This window comes from Pavona decussata, unplaced genomic scaffold (genome assembly GCF_977016875.1).
Source record: "Pavona decussata unplaced genomic scaffold, jaPavDecu1.1 SCAFFOLD_127, whole genome shotgun sequence".
Lineage (NCBI taxonomy): Eukaryota > Metazoa > Cnidaria > Anthozoa > Scleractinia > Agariciidae > Pavona > Pavona decussata.
In genome coordinates, this window is record NW_028145541.1 from 102618 (window position 1) to 124154 (window position 21537).

Sequence of the window (21537 nt, forward strand, 5' to 3'; positions counted from 1 at the left end):
TTAAATAAACATTCCAAGCTGGGGTCTTTATCACTTGCATTGCGGGGAATTAGTTACATGTTCTTGCATGCAATGTTCTGGTACATCTTATCCCTTAACACAGGAATGCTAAACACTTCTGCTTGCAATTACCATGAATCATCCCTTGGCTTCAAGGTAGCTGTTCAGGTCACTCTTTAGGGTCGTGTTGTCATGAAATGCCTTATTGTTAGTGCAAGAACATAAAATTTACTAAAGGGAGATGCAATTACAAGTTAACTTAAACCCCCTCCCTGGTTTTCTACTAAACATGCAAAGTGTTTTGAGGTCATTGTACACAGTGGTACGTAAACTTTATAATTTTTGTTCTGCTCATAGGTGTTGACGATGCAACTACATTAAACTGAACTAAATTTAAATTAAAGTGTTCACTCATGTAGTAACCATGCAGAATTCTGTATATATTTTCACAAGAATTGTTTGTTCCAGAAATTCTAAGGAATTGGGATCACAACTTGGGATTTGCACATTCATCTGACGGCATGCGATACGAGAAGGGTGCGATGATCATACCGCTAAGTGGACGGTACTATGTCTACAGTCAATTGTACTTTCAAGTCGAGGACAATGCACAGAACATCATGATTCACTTTGTACTTCTAAATAGAACTGTAACGCAAGAAATCATCATGAGAAGTCTGGCAACCAGATGTCTTCTTAAGAAATCCAACTCGCAGAGGTCATATTTTTATAGTAGTTACCAAGGTGGTGTATTTGAGTTACAGAATGGTGACCACATCATGGTTGGTGTTTTAGAAGACCATAACAATTCGATATCTTCTGTGGAGTCAGCAAGTTTCTTCGGAGCCTTCATGGTATGAAATAAAATCTTTATTAAATAATATATCTTGTAGTTACAAGAAACAAAACACTGTGGTTCCAGACAGAGTCCAGTTTTTATTTACCAAAGCCCAGTTTACATACTGCGATTTTGTCAGTCCAGTTTGTTACCCCAACACAGAGGGACCTCAATTTATTGAAGTGTCAAGGGACTAGGGGAATTGGTTCGTTATATCAAGGTTCCATTCCATACATTTTAAAAGGCCGAGCTGGAGAATATCGTTCGTTATACAGAGGTCTTTGTTATATAGAGGTTTGTTAAATCGAGGTTCCACTGTATAAGAGTGCAAATTGTACGTGTAGTTAGACACCCGATTTGATTTTGAATTTTTATTGATGCAGAGGTATCTTTGAGCATGCCTTTTTTCATCTCATAAATCATAAATCGGGCATCAAAATGCATGTAAAATTTTTGTTCTCTCATAACCAACGGGCCGACACATTGCAACCAGTAAACCAGCCCTCACCACAGAAATTGTAATGGGTTTACAGTATTGTATATGAATATTCTTTCACCTTTTCGATTAAAAGTAAAGTTATTTTTGGAAACATTTTTCCTAGTTGTTTCTCATGGCAGGATTTTGATTCTGTTCCTTTTTTTACACTGCATCTGGAACCACAATGCTTTTTGTTCGGAAGAGTCAATAATTTGCGCACCATTCACATTCAGTGTTAATTACACTTGTCAAGAACTTTGCACTCACTGGCACCCTGCACTAACATACTAATCCAGTGTCCGAGCTTAGCTAACAAATATGAGATGCCGCACTAAATTTACTCTGCCCAAAATTTACACTTGCTGTGTGTAAATTTGTATTACTGTGCAATACATTAATGCAAAGTTATGCACTGATAGAGGAGAATTTTGGCCGAAGGTTTGCCATTTGGCCTAAATAGAGCAAAAGAAGCAGAAATTTGTTTGCTTAAGTTTTGCATAATTTTACGGCATTTTCATACGTCAAATATCAGTTGTGGTGTTCTCATAGTTTGGACGCTGTTAACAGGCATAGCACATTGTACCAACCATTTTGGGTTGTAAGTAAGTCATAATCTATCCAAACTGGACGTAATGCCTGGGGTAAACTGGTAAACAGTTGTTATGTATATTTTAAAAGGGATCCACTGCATCAGTAAAGTTTTGACAGCTTGGTCTGTGACCATCAAGGTCCTCAAAATTGGGTCTAGTTTTGGTTCACTTTGCTAACAGGAGATTTAGTGAAGTTGATTTCCCATTCAAAAACTCATTAATAATTCAAAAGCCCATTGACCTATCAAATGGTTGATAATACATCGCATGCAGAGACTTTATATCGATAAACCTCCCCCTTATTAGTATGCAGTGTTTTATCAGGTGATAAAACACTCCTGATTAGTATGTGGTGTTTTTTCTTATTTCCAACATTTACAAAATCATAATTGTTATGAACTCTATTGACACACGCTTTTCCAGGAATGTTTTTGATGTTGTTCTTCCTGTGTATTGTAGCGAAGTCACTAAAACTTGATTATAGTTTGTTTTTCCTAGGAGTAAAACCTTAATATTTTCTCCCCAGTGTTGTAAGAGCTAATTTATGTTACAAAAGAGGTTCTTTGTCAAATTGTTAAGAAGTTTTGACCAAAATACCTGTATAGCAAAATGGGCGTGATAGTGCTCCTTTAAAAGTCAAATCGAAAACCTTTCTTTTCTTGTCATGAATTATTGATGAGTTTGAGAAGTTTAAAAAGCAAATAGTGTGAACCGTCAGCATTACACATGAAAAGAGAAAGACAGCTGCAAGCTGCAACATTATAAACAGGCAACCACAGCTGGGCTGTAGAATCTGCATCATTTCCAATGCTTTGTACAGTCTTGAATGCTCCTCAGTTTTGTTGCAAATTATTGTTCTGGCCAGGGTCTTGAATTCACCAAATAGGTATCGAAAACCTTTGCAATTTGTAAAATATGCGTTTGTTGTTGTTTACCAACACTTTTTGGTACGACTCAGTTTGTATGCTTGCCCTCCAGAATCAACTTTGGCAGAAAAAAATTACAAAAGTCAATAACTTCACAAGGTTTTAAGTGCCTGAAACTTTAAAATGTCAAGGAATTTTTGGCATGCCAGAGATGAGCTACTCTTTCTGGCCAGTCTTTTAGCATGTACAAAGTCGTTCACATCTCTAGCATTTCACCTTGTCAGCAGAGGTACTGTAACTTCTCTCCAGGAAGTGAACAAACCAACTATGTGAAATACTAGAGATGAGAATGACTTCATACATGTTAAAGGACTTGCCGGGAAGAAACCCTCTGCTAGCAGGGTAGAGCTGAACAAACCATGAACACAATTTTCTGTGAATAGTGCAGTCAGACTTCTGATTCTGGTCAGCTTTGAGAAGGGCAACAAAAAGCTTGGAAATGACAGGATCTCCAGTAAGAGAGACAGGTACCAATGTGATGATGGTGGTGATAAGTTGATGATGTAGCACTAATTTCTCCTTACAATGTGACAAGTTGATCAAACAAACTGTTCATTAGAATATAGGAAATGAACTCTTAATGTAAAATGTCTTGATGTTTTAACAAATTCTCCCAACTGGTACCATAGGAAGTACAAGGGAGGAATGAGGAGGGCATACTTGTTGATCATAAAAATTTGTAGCAGAGGTACATTAGCCACATAACACTACATCTGTGATGTGCCATACATAGGTGCTTTGCCTGAGCAATTGCACAAACAAGTTTGCAAGGCTACGTCTATTCTCCACCCGAGGGGATGCTAGTCTATTAGGATTACCCCAAACCTCAACCACAAGACCTTAATTGCTGAGACTAACTGATGCAGTGTCGATCAATATTATAATATTGCCACTGTTGTGACACCCTTGTTGCCTCTGTCAAGGGGCAGATGTGTTGATTATCAAGTAATCTATTAATGTAATATTAACCCTCGTTAATTGGCTAACATTCACTGCGCACAGTATTCATTATCGTCATCACTTTTGCCTTATAGGTTGCTTGTTAAACAGGCTAACTATAATTACATGTTGTAAATAATATTGATTTCATGTTACTCGGATTCATGTAGCACATTGCCCTTTAGTACTTACAAGCCATTTCTTGTACAAAATAAGAAATTTCATCTGGGAATTTCACTGCCTTATTCCTCCAAACTTTGACTGCATTTTTGTTTTCCAAAAATTTACTTTGTTTGAAATCTACGTAAAATAGTGATTGTTACAACCTGTCCACTATTTGTCGCTTCCAAAACTATTTCCTAGCTGTAGTTAATCTCCTATAAATATCTTGTTTTTCATATTTATTCTTTTTACTGTATACCCCTTTCTTGGGTAGTGTAAAACCATCAGTCTTAAAGTGAATTTCTGCCATGTAAGTTACTGCATCCCTTAATTTGACTGTGGCATTGCATGTGAAAATCTCTGGAACACTAGTATTGTTGACTGTATTTGTGTAATTGTATAACTTCTGTCGGTACAATCAAATCTTGTTTTCTACAGTAGTGACGTACTAGGGAAACGTTTAGCCTGGGAGCAAGCCCTCTTTAGGTCAGCTGCGGGAGGATAGCGCAAGCGGCAAGCGAAGCAAGCCACGCGAGGATTGGGGTGGGGGCGGGAGAAAGAAGAGTGCCCCAATCCTCTCATTCACTGCTTATGCTGTCCTCCAGCGGCTGACCTGATGGGAGCTTGCTCGCAGGCTAGGAAACGTTTAGCAACCAGAGCATTGATGACAGTGGTGGATACTGTAGTTGTCTCGCTCTCTGTCAGGGGCAATTTCGGCCAATACTACGAGTAAAACAATCAAGGGGATCAATGCTTTTGTTGCTTAATGTTATGAATGTGAGCATTCAGTGTACTAAGCTCTGGGGGTTGCTAAGGACAAGAACAGAACAGAATGGTCCTGTCCATTCAGTTATCATTTCTGTAACATTTTGGTATGTTCCAGTGCCATTCCAGTATTCTGGTACATTCCATTCCAATTTTGTGTTTAGTTATGCCCCTTAGTTCTGTAGAGAGCAATTTGGTGGACTTTTGCATTCAGTTCTCTTAATGTCAGATAGATCTTGTTTCTGTGTTGTGCCATGTAGTATTATTGCTTGTTGTGGTTAGCCAGTGAGGATTGTGCAGTTCCAGAAAATATCCATATTCCCCTCACAGAAGGGTATTTGTTTTGCATCCCCCCTCCCCCCCCCCCCCAGGAAATCCCAGTTTAGCTTCATACTTTGCTTCTAAAATTTTGGCTCTTAAGACCCCCCCCCCCCCCCTAGAAATTTCCAATGACCTTCCAGGGAGTGGGTATGGATTTTGGAACTGCACATTGTTCCATTTTCCATTATTTAGTGTCGCACAATCAATCAGTCTGTTTTAGCGAAGGCATTTAAAGTTTTGATTTTAAGCATTCCAAGAAACAAGATGGTTAACACATCCCTGGCCAAACTGAATTGGTTAAAAATTCAGTTGTTTCTAGTAAGATGAAACGAACGAAATTTACAATGTATATTTCATTAGAAACATTCCCATACTTAACTTACATTCAATGGTAATTCAACTTTTTAACTAGATTTTCCAGCCTATTTTTGTATTACTGGTATTTTTTTATATAAAATTTTGACAAGGGACTGGTTTTTACCAACGTTTTTCACATGGAAAAATTTGCATATCATTTGTACGTTTATAACTAACTGAATACTACGAACATTTACTGGACTCCTGGAAAGAAAATTCATGATTTAGTAGTCACAGCAGAAAATCAGTAGACAAGTTAAGGGGGCTCTCTCAATCAGTTGAGAGCATTTGAGCAGTAATTTACTGCACCATATCTTAAATTTAAGTGACAAATGGATGTTGCTTAGAGCCGGCCCTGGTGACAGAGCCCCTTTAAAAAAATTGGCATCAACCCGTGATACATAAATCAGTGCTTCGACTGATTCCATCTGCTGTTTAAGTGCATGATAGAGTTAATAATTTATACCTAAGGAGATTGGACCGGTTATATCTTTCTTTCTCACTATAGTTGAACCTGGCATTCTGTAACACAGGTTAATCTATTAAATCTGTAGACCAAATCCTAAAGTGGGACCATTCAAGTGAAAGCCATTGAATAGTACTTCCCCATCACCAGCTGTTTGTTGTGCTGAACGGTGGTTCCAACTTTTGATCCTTTGGATGAAATCCTAAACTGGCCATAAAATGAAAGCTATTGAGCAGTACTTTCCTGTGCTCCCATCTGTTTTAATTTCTATTTTTTCTGGACTGAAATTTTGATATTTGTTTGGAATTTTATGCACTATATCGGGAATGAAAGAGGCTAACCAGGTACACTTTGCAAGTTGCACGAACATATAGATACAACTTTCCTTCTTGGAGATCCTCCTTTCTCCTCACTGTCGCAGGAGGATTTTAAAAAAGTTGACCAAAAACTAGACGAGGAGAGAGTTTTGGACATTTTTATATAGGGATATACTAATAGATATTTAGTATCTGGTATTGAGATATAATTACAATAATGTCGAGTAGCGGACCAGCTGGTGTTTATCCATACATTCCAAGCTAGGTCCAAGAATTTTGTTATTATAATTGTCGAACGTCAAATACATTAGACCCATTGGGACGTAATCAAAGTCACCTGGCCAACTTATTATTTTTTTAAATATACATTCCTTTGTAAATGATTTGCATTTAGAGTGGGAATTTTTGTACAATATTTTTGTATGTTGAATGTGTTGCTTATATTTTTGTACAGTATCTTTCATATTTCCAAGACTACTGCTCTCGTGATGAAAAGTCGCCCAAGAAAGCTTCGTTGATGTCTAGGCAGAAGTATGGCGACTTCTTTTAAGGCAGTATATATGGTTCTTGGGAAAAATATATATGCTTTTAATACTTGAAAGCACCTTAAGTTCAGCTGCTCTGTCCCTATATCTTGAAATGTTGGCATCACCGGCTTCAATAGAACACTTTTTCATATTTGTAGTTCTTTTATTTTATTAATATTATTATTGTCTAGTTACTGTGTTACTCTGGAAAACGTGAACACTTAAATTTGATTTTGGAAATGTAAATGGGCCAATTTCAATACAGGAAATTTCCTACTTGGTTATGTGGGTTAGGGTAATAACATAAGAAATTACTTTTTAGTTGAGAGATGAATAGTTATTTTCTTTAGTTTTATCCCCGAGCCTTGACGCCAACTTACACTTTTAATGTACTGAAATTAGCCCACTGTGTTTAGACCAATCGGAAGGTAGACCAAACAGCAAGGCAAAACTCCAAAGCCATTAGCCTTAAGCCAGTAAGAATATTATTACTCTTGCAGTTTGTTTCTCTTATGTTTGTTTTCCATTGCAGCACATGTGTAATTTTCCAGAAATAATTTTAGCGTTCATGTTTTTTCTTACCTACTGCCCGAAATGGGAGTTATGATACTGAAATGGGATACTGTTAGCTCTGCAATCGTAGCTTTTACTTTGATTGTTTCTTTCCTCTATTATATTATGATTGTAGGAGAAACTTCACAAGTAAAACAGCTGTCTTTTTTTTTTTCCTAAAAGACTGCAACTTCGGTTCCTTTACCACTAATAGCGATTGCTTGTTTTGAAAATGGGTCGTTCAGATTTACCGAGCTTTGTGACATTTAAAAGGTGTAATGAGGACTCGTAGCTTAATCCAGAATAGGCCTTATTCGCTCTGTATGCTAATTGCTCATTACGAAGCACGTGATATTCTCAGGAGAATCGATCCGTCCTTTGTCTTTTTGGGAGTAAAGAATGCATGCCAGCGTGAATATGATCAATTCTAAACATACTCCCTAGAGTACCGTAACATGGCGTGTAATGGAAAAACAAAACAGGGAAACGAATAAGGTCTATTAATGTGTTTTCCAGAGAATTTCCATGTAGCCCCACAGAGGGTTTTAATTTGAATCCCACCTCGCAGGAAATCCCACTTCAGCTTAACGATTTTGGCTCAATGTCCCTTCTTAAGATGGGTATGGAAATTTTCTGGAACAATATAATAATTTATCGGTGAGGAGTAGTAAGCATTATCGAGTCAGAATTTGAGGTAAGCTACTAGAAAGATCCTTGAGTTGTTTTCTCAAATTCTCATTGGATAAGTGATGTCACAAAAGTGTGGATTAAAAGTGTTCACAGTTGTGGGTCGATAAGCTCAGTAACTGATAACTCCCGGGTGATAACTACCTATTTTTTCCTGCACATAATGTTTTCCAATTGTGTGCTCACTTCTCCTTGTATTTCTTGTGTTATGATATTTTTTTTTTCTATTCCATGCTAAATATTTTGCGCCTGTGGTATTTAATATTTCTCGTCTTCCTTTCTTTCTGACTGGAAGAGGGGACAAGCAGACAAGCCAGCTTCTCTCGAGTACAGCGAAGAAAACATAATTATTTAGGCTCCGGTAGTCTTGTAATAGCTGGTAATAAAATGTTGTATTTTAATTAACTTTCGTGTACTTACTGACTGAGTGATAGGGAAGTAAGTTGGTTTCGGGGTAATCCTCGTTCCCAGAGCCTACGATCGTTTGGTCAGCGGTTGGATCGCGCAACAATTTTGAAAACCGTGGGGCTCTGGGGACGAGAATGGAGTTAAAGCAATCTCATACCCAAAGATTGAGGCGCGCTACGACGGTCTGTTACCATGGGGATTGAGTAAGGGACTGTTGAATCTTATCAATGCGTTTTCAGAAATAAGGCAAACAATCATGTATTACACCTATTAGGGTCAGGTTAATATGGGGCATAGAAAACCTGGGAAGTCATCAAATTTTGTAATTTCGTTTTTCCAGACCTGGAAAGTCATGGATTTTTAAAATTGTGGGTCATGGAAAGTCATTAGAAATTATATTTATGGAGAGAAATCACTAAGAAAGCATTCTTTTAGGGATTAAAAAAAGAAAGAAGATGAACAATTAAAAAATACGAGAAGAAACCAAGTTACAGGATTTTCACTCAGTACGAATAAACACCGCGCATTTTGACACTAAAATGCGAACGCTTTGTCGCGGAAATCTTGCCGAAAAAGTCATGGATTTGTAAAGCCCAAAAGAGTTCGCACCCTGAGTGTTAAGCTGCTTTGGGCGTGGTACGGGAATTTTAAATAAATGTCCAAAGACGTTTAGTGACTATTTGGGAGATCAACAAATGCCCTGCAGATGAACATTTAGAGAACTCGAGTTCATGTGCACGTGGTTCAGCGGTACATGATCCATCAGTAGAACGTCGTGAATTCAAGAGGGAAAATGTTGCTTCACAAGATATGGATAGAAAATTAAACGTAAATGAACCAGTTTCCAAATACTGCATTATTACCAAATTTTATTGGAACATTTGTTTTTTGAGGAAAGGCATTTTATACTAGGGTAAGCTTTTGGCCCTGTGGGCCGGGGATTTGAACAAGCAAATTTTCAAAAGTTAAAATGCGCGGGGGGAGGGGGGTGGGGGGGTTGAAGTTTCGAATTGATGGGCGCAAAAGGTGGAAGAAGAACATAAGGTTGATGTGAGTGATGCTATTAAATCTGCCTCTTTGCGAACTCTTCATCCACAGCTTCCTGCGCGCTTTCGTTCAGTGTTGTAATTTTACGCAACATTGTTCAATTGTCCGCTGCGTCACGTCCCATCATTGACGCAACCTCGTTCCCAGGTCCTTTCTCTTTCTCTCCTGGGAACGAGGTTGTCATTGGGTACACGTACTTTGAAAGGGAAGTGACCCTGAGAACCAGTTTTTCTCCCCCGAGTTTCCCCCACCCTCCCCTCCACAGACACGAATACCGTGGTGGTGTTGGATTCTCAATTCAATTCTATTAACTTTATTTAACTTCTTTTTCCTATTTACAATAGGATAATACAACAAAAGGCAGATTTATTAGTGGCCAATATTTCAACTAATAGAATTAGTCTTGTTCAGGGCCAGAGCTATACTTAACGTGAACTTTGATTCAATGCCGTGGTGCCAGCCTTGCATTCAGTTTTGTATTTTCACGTTCAAGTGACGCCTGACACGAGGTCTTTCACAAGAGAGATCCGGCAAAATTACCAGCAAGTTTAATTCCTGCGTTGTGTGGACCTCTGCTTTCAAAAGTTTTCTATAATACAACAAACTAAACAACAATCTCTGTTGCAGGGTAAATGTAAAGGAAAGAAAAGCTGAACATATAAACATTTGACATGAAGTTCGGACACTGGACAATCCAAATAGCTGTAAGGCTAACCTTGAAACCGAGGGCATTGATGGCCCAAAATTATTAACAAGGTACAGAAAATGATTGAAAAGATGTAATTCGTTTAATTATAATAAAATATCAAAAGTAAGACTCCTTACAGATTACAGTTAACTTAACTGTTAAATTGAATTTGAGAATGGTTGGGTTGATAATGGGGTTCTATCTTTGATGACTGTTGCACACACATAAATACTAAATTGAAACATTTAAATGGCATTTTCCGTAATCTTTCTTAGACTTCTTTATTTTCTACTTCAAGCAGTATTGAGCCAAAGTGGAGAAAGAAAAAGAAGAGAAGAAGAGGAGGGGCTTATTAAAGCCGAAAGCGCTCTGAACCGGAAGTAATCGTTTTTGGGGCTATAACGTCGGGGGGAGGGGAGGGTTGCTAGATTGTTTGTTGAACCTTGGTGTTGTGAAACTTCACTTTTTGACCTGGAAAGGGAGATTGGAATCCGGAAATGCTTCATTCATTCATAATTTCCCAGATCCGATTACTTTGAACATTCGTGAAAGAAGTGTGCATCAAAAAACTTTTCTAAACGCTACCAGGGCGGGTTCAATATGTTTATCAAGGCCAGGAAATGGGTCTGTAGCCAGTTGTGTTTACTTGAAACATCAGTCGGAGAATTTAATGAAAAAATGCCTAACGGAAAAATGGCTTGAGTTCACGACGAGCTTTGCATTCCTGAGGTCGCGCCAACTGAATTTCGTGGCTGGGGGTGGTGTGACACATTCATTGACTTGCAAATTTTTCAAATCATTTTTTGTTTGAAATCCTCGCCAAAAATGTCCCGAAAGAATTTGCTTATTGAAATGCATATTTAATTCGGCTGCGAAGTCAACCGTAGAAAGCGTCGGTTGGGAGAAAAAGAGGCCACCGCGTGAATCATCAGATTTCCCAGGTCCCGCGGTCACTAAATCCGACTTGAATTTAACGTGACAGATATAGTTGAGGAGCTTAGATTTCTGATTTGGAATGCAGCGCAACATGGCGAGCATTACGCGTCAACCAGGTATGAGCGGGCAGAAGGAATACTCGGGATCCGTTCAGTACATTGGAGGCTATGACGGACCTTATTCAGGTGATGGCGATGTATTCCTTCAGGAAAATCAAGGAGCCAACGGCGTGCCACCAATTCCAATGGGCCTGGAGGTTTTCGAAAGAGTAACCAAGTTAGTAGCTCATCAGGTTGTTGGAAACGACGAAGGTGAGGCTACTTATTGTTCACTGTGTAACCCTGTTCATCTTTTGTGCAAGAACTGTCGCTCCAAACCTGGTTAATTCATAACCGAATCTGCAAACCAGTCGAAGGGATTGGATTCGTTTCACGTTCTTTTATCCCTCTATCGAGTTGAGCTCAGCTCCGCATGCAGAATCCAGCAACCTTACTTTCAACGACGCGGGAATTCTAACCGCCTTATGAGATTAATTTTAGTCAATTCAATTCAATTCGTTTATTCATGTGTGCACAAGCGATCTTATGGTTAGAGAAACTGATTGAGAAAAGATCAAACATAGGCCAAGCTCAGCTCTCAAATCAAAAATAAAGTTTTGATTTCCGTGAATTCATTCATAGCGTGATCATTAATTGAAACTTCGGTATACGGTTCTCGAATTACGTTTACCGACCGCCCTAGTTGAGAGCAGCCAACCTTTATCTTACAAATCTTGGTTCCCCCCTCTTCAAGAATCACGCATTAATAACTTCAATTTTAAAAGAGAACTGAAGTCGCAAATGTGCCAGTTTAACTCCGGAAGCCACGAAATATTTCAGTGTTTTCGATGCACGTACGTTTATTAATTTATAAAACTCATCTCGAGAAGAAACCTTACATAAAGAACCCTTTGTGTGTTGCAGTTCATGCTCTGTTGCAACTCGCTGTATTTAGATCATCAAATTTAATCATCTTACTTATCTAAAACAGCAACTGTTTAGTCTCCTTTAAAACCAAACACGTTAAAGATACGAAAAATCGAAGTCAAGAGCAACATCCGTGACTCGGATTTATAAAATACATAAAATTCCTTTCACGCGTAAATTTAAGAAATTCGAGCACTACGCATCTCGATTAACTTTAATTTCCGCGATGCCATCCCTTTCTAAAAGAATAATTTTTATCGCTTGAATTTTTTATTTTTGTTACCGCCTTTGGATTTGCAGAGGTTCGCTGTCTTATCATGGCGAACGTTTCACGTTGTTTTGGTCATAGTTAATAAGCTATAACACACATTGTTATTATAAATGCGGTGACAACCAACTACGTGTAAATTGATTATTTGTATAGCTATCGTGACAGGTGGATTGGCAGGTAAATGGCAATGTTATCAATATTGTTGCAAGGAGTCATCATTTTTAAAAAATCACAAATGTGTCAAGTTGTTGCAAATCCTGCCCTATATTTGACTAAAGCTTTTGAGGGCAGTGTACAGTGTAACTTGTATACATGCACTTAAACGTTGTTAGAGTCAATATAAAGTTATGACCCAGGTTGAAAACAGTAGAATATATAAAATAAGCATGTGTATTTAATTAACAATAATTATTATTTATACTTTTATATAATTAAGTCATATAAATTTCACCATCCACAGAATTGAAACAAACAAATCATCAATTCATGTAATTTGAACAAGAAAGTTTATTTCTAGTTCATCTCGGAATAAAATAATCTCATCCCTGCAAGGCCAAACAATAATTAAGTTTCAAGTTTTATTAAGTTTTTCAAACGTTACTTACAAATAAACACCGCCTGCAAATAGCGAGCTAATCTAGGCAGGCGGTGTTAAGGACATACATAAACGAATTACTATTTGAAAGCGTTAAAAAAGTCAGTTTTGAATACATTATTTGTCAAAAGAGTAAAAAGTAATGTAAAGTGAAGAAAAAAATTATGATTTATGATTGAATTATAATTAAGATGACTTTTTTTAGGGTACCAGGACCCTGTTGATGGTCAGTCAATGATGTTTCTTATCCTGCTAAACTCCCTTGCATTTCCCAGGTTGCTCTGGGGATTTACGGACTTAATTTTCTGATATCAATAAGTTTATGTAATAAATAAATTGACAGAAGAATAATGACAGTGTTAAATTGTCTGTCCAACTCTAGCCTGGTGGAATCGCATGGAGTTTGTTGTGGATGATGGTACGGGAAATCAGCTGTTCGATGTGAAAGAAAGTAAGTAATTTGAATCAGTGGAATTAGTAGAGTAATATTTTCTTAATTCAAAATTGTGTTCAAATCAATGTGGCCAATCCCAAAAAAAAATTCTGAATTTAATTTAAAGAAAATACACGTGAATAATATTGGGCAGTGCATTACTTAATACATGCAAGCTAAGTCTTGATTACTTTTGGTTCTATATCTCCATCTAGTTGAGAGAGTCAGGCACTGTCTGATTAAGGTTTTTAAATGAAACTTGATTGTAGCATCTAATAAAGCAACAAAATTATTAAAACCAAAAAAAGTAAAATACTAATTATAATTAAGTCAGTAGAGAGGGGCGCAGGCCTGGAGGGGGGTACCCCTATAAGCGACTTTACAGGGACAGGGACTCTCCAGCTGAAAGGGGTACCATTTTCAGGATGGTGGTATAAAAGGGTAGGGATTTTATGAGCTCAGAAGTACAGAAAAGGGTATAGGAAAACTGTAATTTTGGCATCTTTCAAAAGTCTTGAACAGACCAACCTAAAAGAGATGCAGTGTTTCTGATCTACTGTAGGCATGTGAAAGAGTTACATTTTCTGTCAAAAATAGTATATAAAAAGGCAAGGGTTTGTATGTTGGGATCCTCAGCCTCCCTATTCAAAACTTTGTTGAGTTACCCCTGACCCCTGTCACTCAGCCTCTCCAATCTCACCCCAAACGTTTCTTCTATAAGAAACCTTGTTTTGGGGATTCCCTCAGCCCCTTGGAATTTTCAATGTCACCTCCTTGTGATGGGGAAGGGAGAGGGGTGTACATGAATACATTTCTGGAACTATATCAACGCCAGGGGAACTTTTTTTGTGAAAGGAGAGGGGATGCTTGTCGGAAATTTCAAATTAAACCCCTAAAGGAGACCAATCTGGGCGTGGCCCAAGGTATTTTTCACCCCTAAAAGGGACCATTTTAAAACACAGGCAAATAAAAAATACAGTGACTTTTCGCGTGCAACCCTAAACGAGACCTTCACGGTAAATATAATGGCGTTTTGCCAAGAACACCTTAAGTGAGACCAAAATCCAAAATTTACACCCCTAAGCAAGACGACAAACGTCCCCACCCCTTTCATATGAGATTCCCCCTTCCCCCCGGGATATCAACACAGTGGGGAAATGGAAAAATTTTTTACATGAGAGTTGTAGAAGGTGATTTGCATTAACAACAGGTCAATTGGATGTTTAGGTAGAGGTTCCAATGCTAATCTTCTTTATCTGTTGGTTATTATTGACTGATCTTCAATCCATTTTTCATAGTCAAGACCCTGAACACCTGGCTTCAAGCTCTTCTGGGGCAGTCACGACCTTTCTACATGAAAGTCATCAACAGTGTCTCAAATAACTGGATAATGGAGCTTGAACATCCAGCAAGCTGTGCTTGTCCTGCTCTCTGTCCCTGGGCCGGACCACAAATGACTGTCCGTATGCCCACTGGTGAAGTGCTAGGACACATCAAACACTCGTAAGTTAACTTGCACTTCTTTGGTAGATAGCTGTTAGAGTCCCATCCTTCTTTGTGTATAGTGAAGGAAGCGAGCTTATCATTTAAAATTGACGAGACTCAGTAGTAAGTAGAAAATTAGAGGAAAGAGATAGGGGGATAGACAACCCCCTCCCACTTCTCCCTTATTTTGTACCCCAGCAAGAGGGGCAGTTCAGGTATATTAGTATGTGCCAGGAAGGTGCAAAATATATGGCTTCGGAATGAGCAATCAGGGTTTGCTGCTTGATGTTTGCTTGTCTACGCTTTTTGGGTGGAAAGATATTGGTGCAGGATTTTTTTGGAATTTATACAGAGAATGGACATTTTTGTTTTTTTAAACTGGGTCCTGTTTTAGCCTTACAGCACTTTTTAGGGATCTACCAACTTGGCATCTGACTGTTGCACCTCCCTCCAGCTTATACACTTTGTAAATAGACATCCCCCCCCCCCCCCCATCCCTATGGAAGTTTCACACTTCAGACTTTGCTGATCTTTCCTTGTATATATGCATGATATTACATTTAGCTTGCCTGCACAGCTATTAGGGAACTCAAGCAACGGCGAAGGCAACAACAACGCTGCAAAACAATAGGCGTAGAGGGCTGAGCAAAAAACAATCGCCCTGGACATGCATATTAAATTTTGGTACATTTCTTTGCTGTCCTCTGCAATAACAACATAAAATGGGGGGAGTCTGGAAGGAGCAGGGATGGCACAGTGGTGATTAGAAGCACTAGCCTGACCCACCGATGTGGCCCGGGTTCTTCCTGGTCTCGGCATCATATGTGGGTTGAGTTTGTTGTTGGTTCTTGTCCCTGCTCCAAGGGCTTTTCTCTGGGTACTCCGGTTTTCCTCCCTCCACAAAAACCAACATTCCCAAATTCTAATTCAATCTGGAAACATGCAGTGGAGATGTTATAGAGCCACTCTGTGGATTCCACTGAAATTGCCATTATTTAAATGATCAAGTTCAAGGTTTTGTGGAGGACGTGCACACACGATGGTGAATTTTTCATTTTCTTTCTTAACTTGAATGCCACTCCTAACAATGTTTTGGTTTCTGGGTAGTTTGGCCATTTCTGTAGAAGTTGAACAGGTCGAAATTGTGAAGTGGCACATTAAATGAAATAAAGTTATATATATTTTCAAGTGGCATTTTCGCTGCTTAAGTTCCCTATTCATTACAGAGGACAACAAGCATATACATGCATACTGTACCCACAAACACCAGCGTTATATTACAACCAAGACAAACATGCAGTCCTTAACAGAATGATTATTAAATTCAAAATTGTCAGATAATTTAGTCAAATAACCATGTAGAAATTTTTTCACCAACACAGGTCCAGAGAGACTTGTGGCAGTTGGCTTGGACCTTCAACCTACTTTGAAATTTACAACTATGAAGGAAATCTAATCTACAAGGTGCTAGGTCCCTCAGGGTACCCCTGTGAGTGTACAAGGGATAACATTGCTGTCTTTCAGGTACAATTATTTTTATAAGTACAAGGAATGTTACCTTGCAACAACCTTGAAGGCACTCTGTTGTTGTGATCTAGCTAATATGCCCAAAAATATACATAAACACGACTCAATTTATTATTTTCATGAGTTCGCACAACTTTGCCAATTTGCGTAAAATTACCTGCAAATGTGGGTTGAGTTTGATGTTGGTTCTCGTCATTGCTACAAGAAGTTTTTCTCCAGGTACTCTGGTTTTCTCTTATCCTCAAAAACCAACCGCTTCCAAATTCCAATTTCGATCTGGATTAAATTGTCGAGGACTTTATCATGAGCCAGCTGGCTTAGGATGATTGCACAAGCACTTGTTATTTACATATTTAAACAAATTAGAATACTTTACTTTTTGCTTTAAGTAGGCAAAAATCACTAGCTGACATGACCTTTCTTTGATAGGGCTGATCGAAGCACTCTTCACACAGACCATTATTTGATTGAACCTTCTGAGTCCCAAGTCCGTTTTTCTTTCAGGTCATCAAAGAAGGGAACGAATCTGAAGCCCCCCATCAAGTAGGTGAGATCACACACACCTGGCGGGGGTGCTGTGGGGGCATTTGCAGTTGCTGTATTTCTGGGGACCCGGACTTTGTCACTATCTCATGTAAGTTTAATAGGATTAGTGTAACAGCCAATTAACTCAGGTGTACTTTAATTTGGAGAGGAAGGGGGAGGGGACAGAGCTGTTAACAGGGCAGCCAATCAAAAAATTTCCCCAGAGTCTCTCCAGGCAACCAACCGCTGGCCAAACAGCCTGTGGGGTCTGGGTACAAGATTGACCCTGTTGTGGACCAAACTACATCATCCTAAAGACTGACTTTTTAATGTGTTTATTATGAAAACAAATGTTTGTACTCAAAATAACTCGGTAGTAGTGAAAGTGGCATCCTTACGCACAAACGTGTGCAGTTTCGAAAGTAATGAACAGAATTTGCTTCTTGTAGTTTGCTCTGATTACAATTCATGTGGGATGCGATTTCATTTTAAAACTGTCTCTGCGTGTATTAACGATGAACGAAACAGATATTACAAATTCAAGAAAAGAGCCGTTTCTAGAATTTGCAACGAGGTGTACTACAAAAATACATTTTTGTCTGAAATAATTTCTCACAAAAGCAAACAGATAAATATTCGCGCTGTACAATTAAGACAATTAAGTCACCCCGTATTCACGAGTTGGCTTATAGAGCCTTTTGATTCTATTTCATAACCAAGAGGACACCCTGTGCAACAGCTGTGTTGCCCTATATATGCTGCAGGTTTTGATGTAGAAATTGTCCTCAGTTGCTAATGAAGAAATCCGAAGATGACCGAACCAGTCCTAAAGTTTTCTAAAGTATTACAGTCAACCCAGGTCACGCGTGAACAGTATTTCCAAGAATGAAATGAACATTCGAATTTCTCTTTGTAATGTCCGACGTGTGAATGGAATGTTGGACATTTTTCTGGAAATCGTTCCGAAAAAGACGCATTAACTGAAAAAAAGATTCAAAATACTTGGGAGACAATTGTTATTCTTGAAATATTCAGTTTTGCAATGTAAAGAAAAATTCATAGCTTAATACCGTCAATAAGCTAGGGAAATTTATACGGGAACTCTGAAATCTCGTTGGCGATTTTCAAAACTGACATGTAAATTTCAAAACTCCGTTCAAATTTCAAAAATATCGTTCACGCGTGACCTGGGTTGACTGTAAATGAAACCTCCACTGTTGAAATAAGTTAACGTTAAATTGTTGAAACTACAATCTCATTTGACATTTTGTTGGAAAACATGGAAATAATATTTCTGTGTCGGAAAAAACAGGATTTGCTTATCGCTCATTTTCGCCGTTTTAAATTTCCCGGGCGCCGCCATGTTGGATTTCATGACTTTATACGGTTGTTCAATTGTTTCACACAAAAGAATTTCCGGCGGCAACCGTATGACATCACAAAATCCAAAATGGCGGCGCGCGGGAAATTTAAGAGCGAAAATAGACGATAATCGTATCTAATTCTAGCACTCTGGAATGTTATTTCTACTTTTCAGACTAAAATTTAGAATTAAGACGTTTCTCGCAATGTAACGTCAAAGTTTGTTATCAGAGTAGAGGTACCCTTCAAGCAAATTAAGAAACAGTTTGATTAGGACAGTTGAAAACATTTTCTAACACTTTCAAGGATTAATTTGATTTCCCCATAACACAGTGATTAGAGCTCACTGTAGAAAATTGTTTTCTTGCAGTTCCTGAGAGTCTTTCTGCAGAGGACAAAGCCCTGTTTCTTGGCCTACTATTTGTTGTTGTAAGTATAGCTGTATTCAATTAAAAACTACGAATTTGTCCGATTTCCTAATGATTACCCTTATACGGCACAAAAAAAGGGAAAAAATCACAAAATATTACAGTTTTCTTTAATACATGATTTAGATAATGGCGTATTATTCAGTGAGTGAAACAGGCATACTCGGAAAAAGTAAATCCGAATGTTTCCATCAGGAATCGATCCTAACACCCGTTACGATTACTAGTTCAGATGCTCTACCACTGAGCTACAGGAGACTCGTGGGAGCTAAGGCCATTAAACTAGGTTCATGGGACAAACATTCTGCATACTGCTAGGATTGGAATGTCAATGTGCGGCATATGTGCAATGGAATAAATGAGATGGAATATTTTAAGCGTGGCGAATGAATGAGAATGGTTTATTATTCAGTGAGTGACGCAGTTATTAACAGTCAACTAATCCAATATGAATCCTAGGTTCTGTGAAGTCTGTGAATTGTCTCTTGTAAACTGGCAGGAAAAATATTTCGCTCATGTCATTATCGTTTTATTTTTCTTTTCAGATGCATTCCTATTTGGAAATTATGTGAATACACGCAGTTGTTTATACCAAATACGACAGTGTAAGCGAATCGGCTTGAGGCTTTTTTTAAATAGTTGTTACTCGAATGGTCATTGTGTTTGAGCGAGGATTATGAATGTAAAGCTATCGTCTTTATACGTTTTTGTTTTTATTATTTTTTTTGTTTTTTGTTGTTGTTTGTTTGTTAGTTTGTTTTTTGTTTTTGTTGTTGTTGTTTTGCAGTATACATTACTTTTTTCCCTTTTAATCTGTTGCTATCTCTTGCTTTTTATCTTGTATTATAATGGGAAAGATTTCTATCATTTGCTAAACTCGAGTCGTTTTCGCGAGTCGCGCATAAAAAGCAATCGAGTTAAGTTTGAAAAAGCATGTATCTCCAAGGTAGTTAGTACAAATTTTATTCTTATAAAAGCCGTTTTTACAAGCAGTTTGTACTGTGCATCAATTTTTATTCGCTCTTTGTAGGTAGGTCGAACCGAGTAAAAGTGAAAACCCGATAAAAACATCCGTTTTCAGAGGTAGATAGTGCAATTGTATCCTCAGAGCGCATCTTATTGAGAGTTGAAGAAAAAGCAAGGATAGTAATATTCATTAAAAATCCTCTGAAAGTCTCCAACCGTCGATATTTTGATGCACATAAACATACTTTCTCTCCTGTTTTCAAATCTGCTGAAGTCTATATGTATTTTCATTGTCTTGGGGGTAGGTTTTGTATTGAAGGGAATAGTTTCATCTATAAATACTATACAGCCTTTCTCAAAATTTGTATTACTGAAACAGAAACTTAAAGGGGAAGTATCATGGGGTTTTTGAGCTGTTGTTAAAATTAGTGAAATTAGACCTTCACTTAGCTACAAAATAATTCTAGAACATCGACAGGAAAGAGATCAACTCGTTTCTTGAAAGGAACAACTCGTGATCTGTTCTGGTGTATTTTGGAAACAAAAATGTGAGAACTTGAAAAACGTTAGCCTAGCAGTTTTCAAGTTTCAATCTATTCCGACCTACTCTGTCTCTGGCCAGAGGCACTAATTGACAGTTTTATTGCACTGGGGTGATAAGTTATAACACAACTAGACAATTTTTTTTTGTTTTTGTCGACAGAAAAACTGTTGGGTTTTGAAATGACATCAAATCCACGTGATACTTCCCTTTAAGTTAGGTCGCTAAAGACGTATACCCAACGAAAACACGACATTTTGTGAACGAGTTTTAAACTAAGTTCTCAGTAATTCCCTTTGAGATGAATTCGTCGTCGTCACGTGTAAGTCCGTTCTTATAATCAAGCAATCGCCCCTTTGAAAAAGAATGAAGCATAGCGTGACAGACCAAAAGACGGCGTGACATCTGTATAGGGAAGCTACAAAGTTGTGGTTTAATGGGTAAAAATTCTCATTTCTGAAGTAAAATATAGAGAACTAGCTGGTAGTGCTTCATCAATAATTTTAAAGGGCCAATGTCATAAGTACAATTATCTTGTTGGCCAAAACTGTAAGTATCTTTTCTTGTTCACGAACTTTTTCGAGAATATCAAAGAAAGAAATTGAGTGATTTTACCAAAGGGAAAACAAACCATAAGTTTTTATCAATTTTTACACAACACAAGGGAAGGACTTAAAAAACTTGGCCAATTTATTGTTTTTGTTTGATATATTGTTTTAATATATCAAACACGAGGAAAAGTGTTTCATCCAATTTTCAAACACCGAGAACTGGTTTGAAAAAACGACGCGCAGCCGAGGGGGTTTTTTTTTTTTTTGTTAACCAACTTCGAGATGTTTGGAAATCAATGAAACACTCTTTCGAGTGTTTAATATGGCTTCTCAAAACATTAATAATTCTTGGAGAAATTCAAAGCAAAAGTTCACCAAATTTTATGATAATTAAGATCGCTTTCCAAATCTCCTTCACGGTAGTGAATTCCCTTGTTTTCTCTTCATGGTTTATTTATAATTTGAGAAGTTTCATCTCTTTCAATCCTCGCCATCCGTGGCGAAAGACACTTATAAATTGTCTCAGTGCCGTGGTAAAGTAACTTTTAACAAAACTGGTTCATTATTTTTAAGATTTCTTTTTGTGTGTGTGCGACTTTTGGCTTTTCAAAGTGTTACTTAAAATAGCATGACATGGTCCTTCAAAGCTTTTTGGGGAGTAAGTGTACTTTTATAATAAAGTATTTCCTTTGTAATAACGTTCCTTCCTTAGAAAAGAATAAAGAAAAAAGAAAAAAAAAACATTTCCTTGTCAGCTATTGAGCATATTAAGTATGGGCAGCAAAGTTTGCACAATTCCAGTAGTACACCCTCCCCCGGGAATTAGTGGGGCATTTTTCCAACATTGTCCTTTCCTGGGGTGGGATATTAGTCTACACCCAGGC

General features: G+C 37.9%; 2 protein-coding genes across 3 annotated transcripts in view; both read left to right on the forward strand.

Annotated features, from left to right (window-relative positions):
• Positions 1-8330, forward strand: part of LOC146469022 (uncharacterized) — a 29810-nt gene extending 21480 nt beyond the window's left edge. Inside the window, exon 9 of the mRNA XM_085123628.1 lies at positions 469-8330. Within this exon, the coding sequence (XP_084979754.1) occupies positions 469-860 (392 nt within the window). The 3' untranslated portion in view covers positions 861-8330. The remainder of the gene's footprint in view (positions 1-468) is intronic.
• A 2589-nt stretch (positions 8331-10919) lies between these two features.
• On the forward strand, positions 10920-20803 carry LOC146469023 (uncharacterized). 2 transcript variants are annotated; one of them, XR_014867283.1, is made up of 8 exons: positions 10920-11315; positions 13218-13286; positions 14567-14771; positions 16136-16277; positions 16785-16914; positions 18538-18596; positions 19141-20655; positions 20740-20803. XR_014867283.1 is itself a non-coding variant. In XM_085123632.1 (7 exons), exons 1-7 carry the CDS (start codon positions 11084-11086, stop codon positions 19165-19167), a joined length of 864 nt encoding a protein of 287 aa, XP_084979758.1. In that variant the 5' UTR covers positions 10920-11083; the 3' UTR covers positions 19168-20803. The 2 variants fall into 2 exon arrangements, 1 of the variants encoding a protein (XP_084979758.1); XM_085123632.1 differs by having other exon boundaries at positions 19141-20803.
• Positions 20804-21537: the final 734 nt, after the last annotated feature.

What these genes read in the sequence shown, in the direction of transcription:
- LOC146469023 (XM_085123632.1), top strand. Translation starts at nt 11,084, where the DNA reads ATGCAGCGCAACATGGCGAGCATTACGCGTCAACCAGGTATGAGCGGG. An exon ending in ATAACATTGCTGTCTTTCAG is followed by an intron (nt 16,278 to 16,784) that starts GTACAATTATTT and finishes TTTTTCTTTCAG; the next exon opens with GTCATCAAAGAAGGGAACGA. An exon ending in GGACTTTGTCACTATCTCAT is followed by an intron (nt 16,915 to 18,537) that starts GTAAGTTTAATA and finishes GTTTTCTTGCAG; the next exon opens with TTCCTGAGAGTCTTTCTGCA.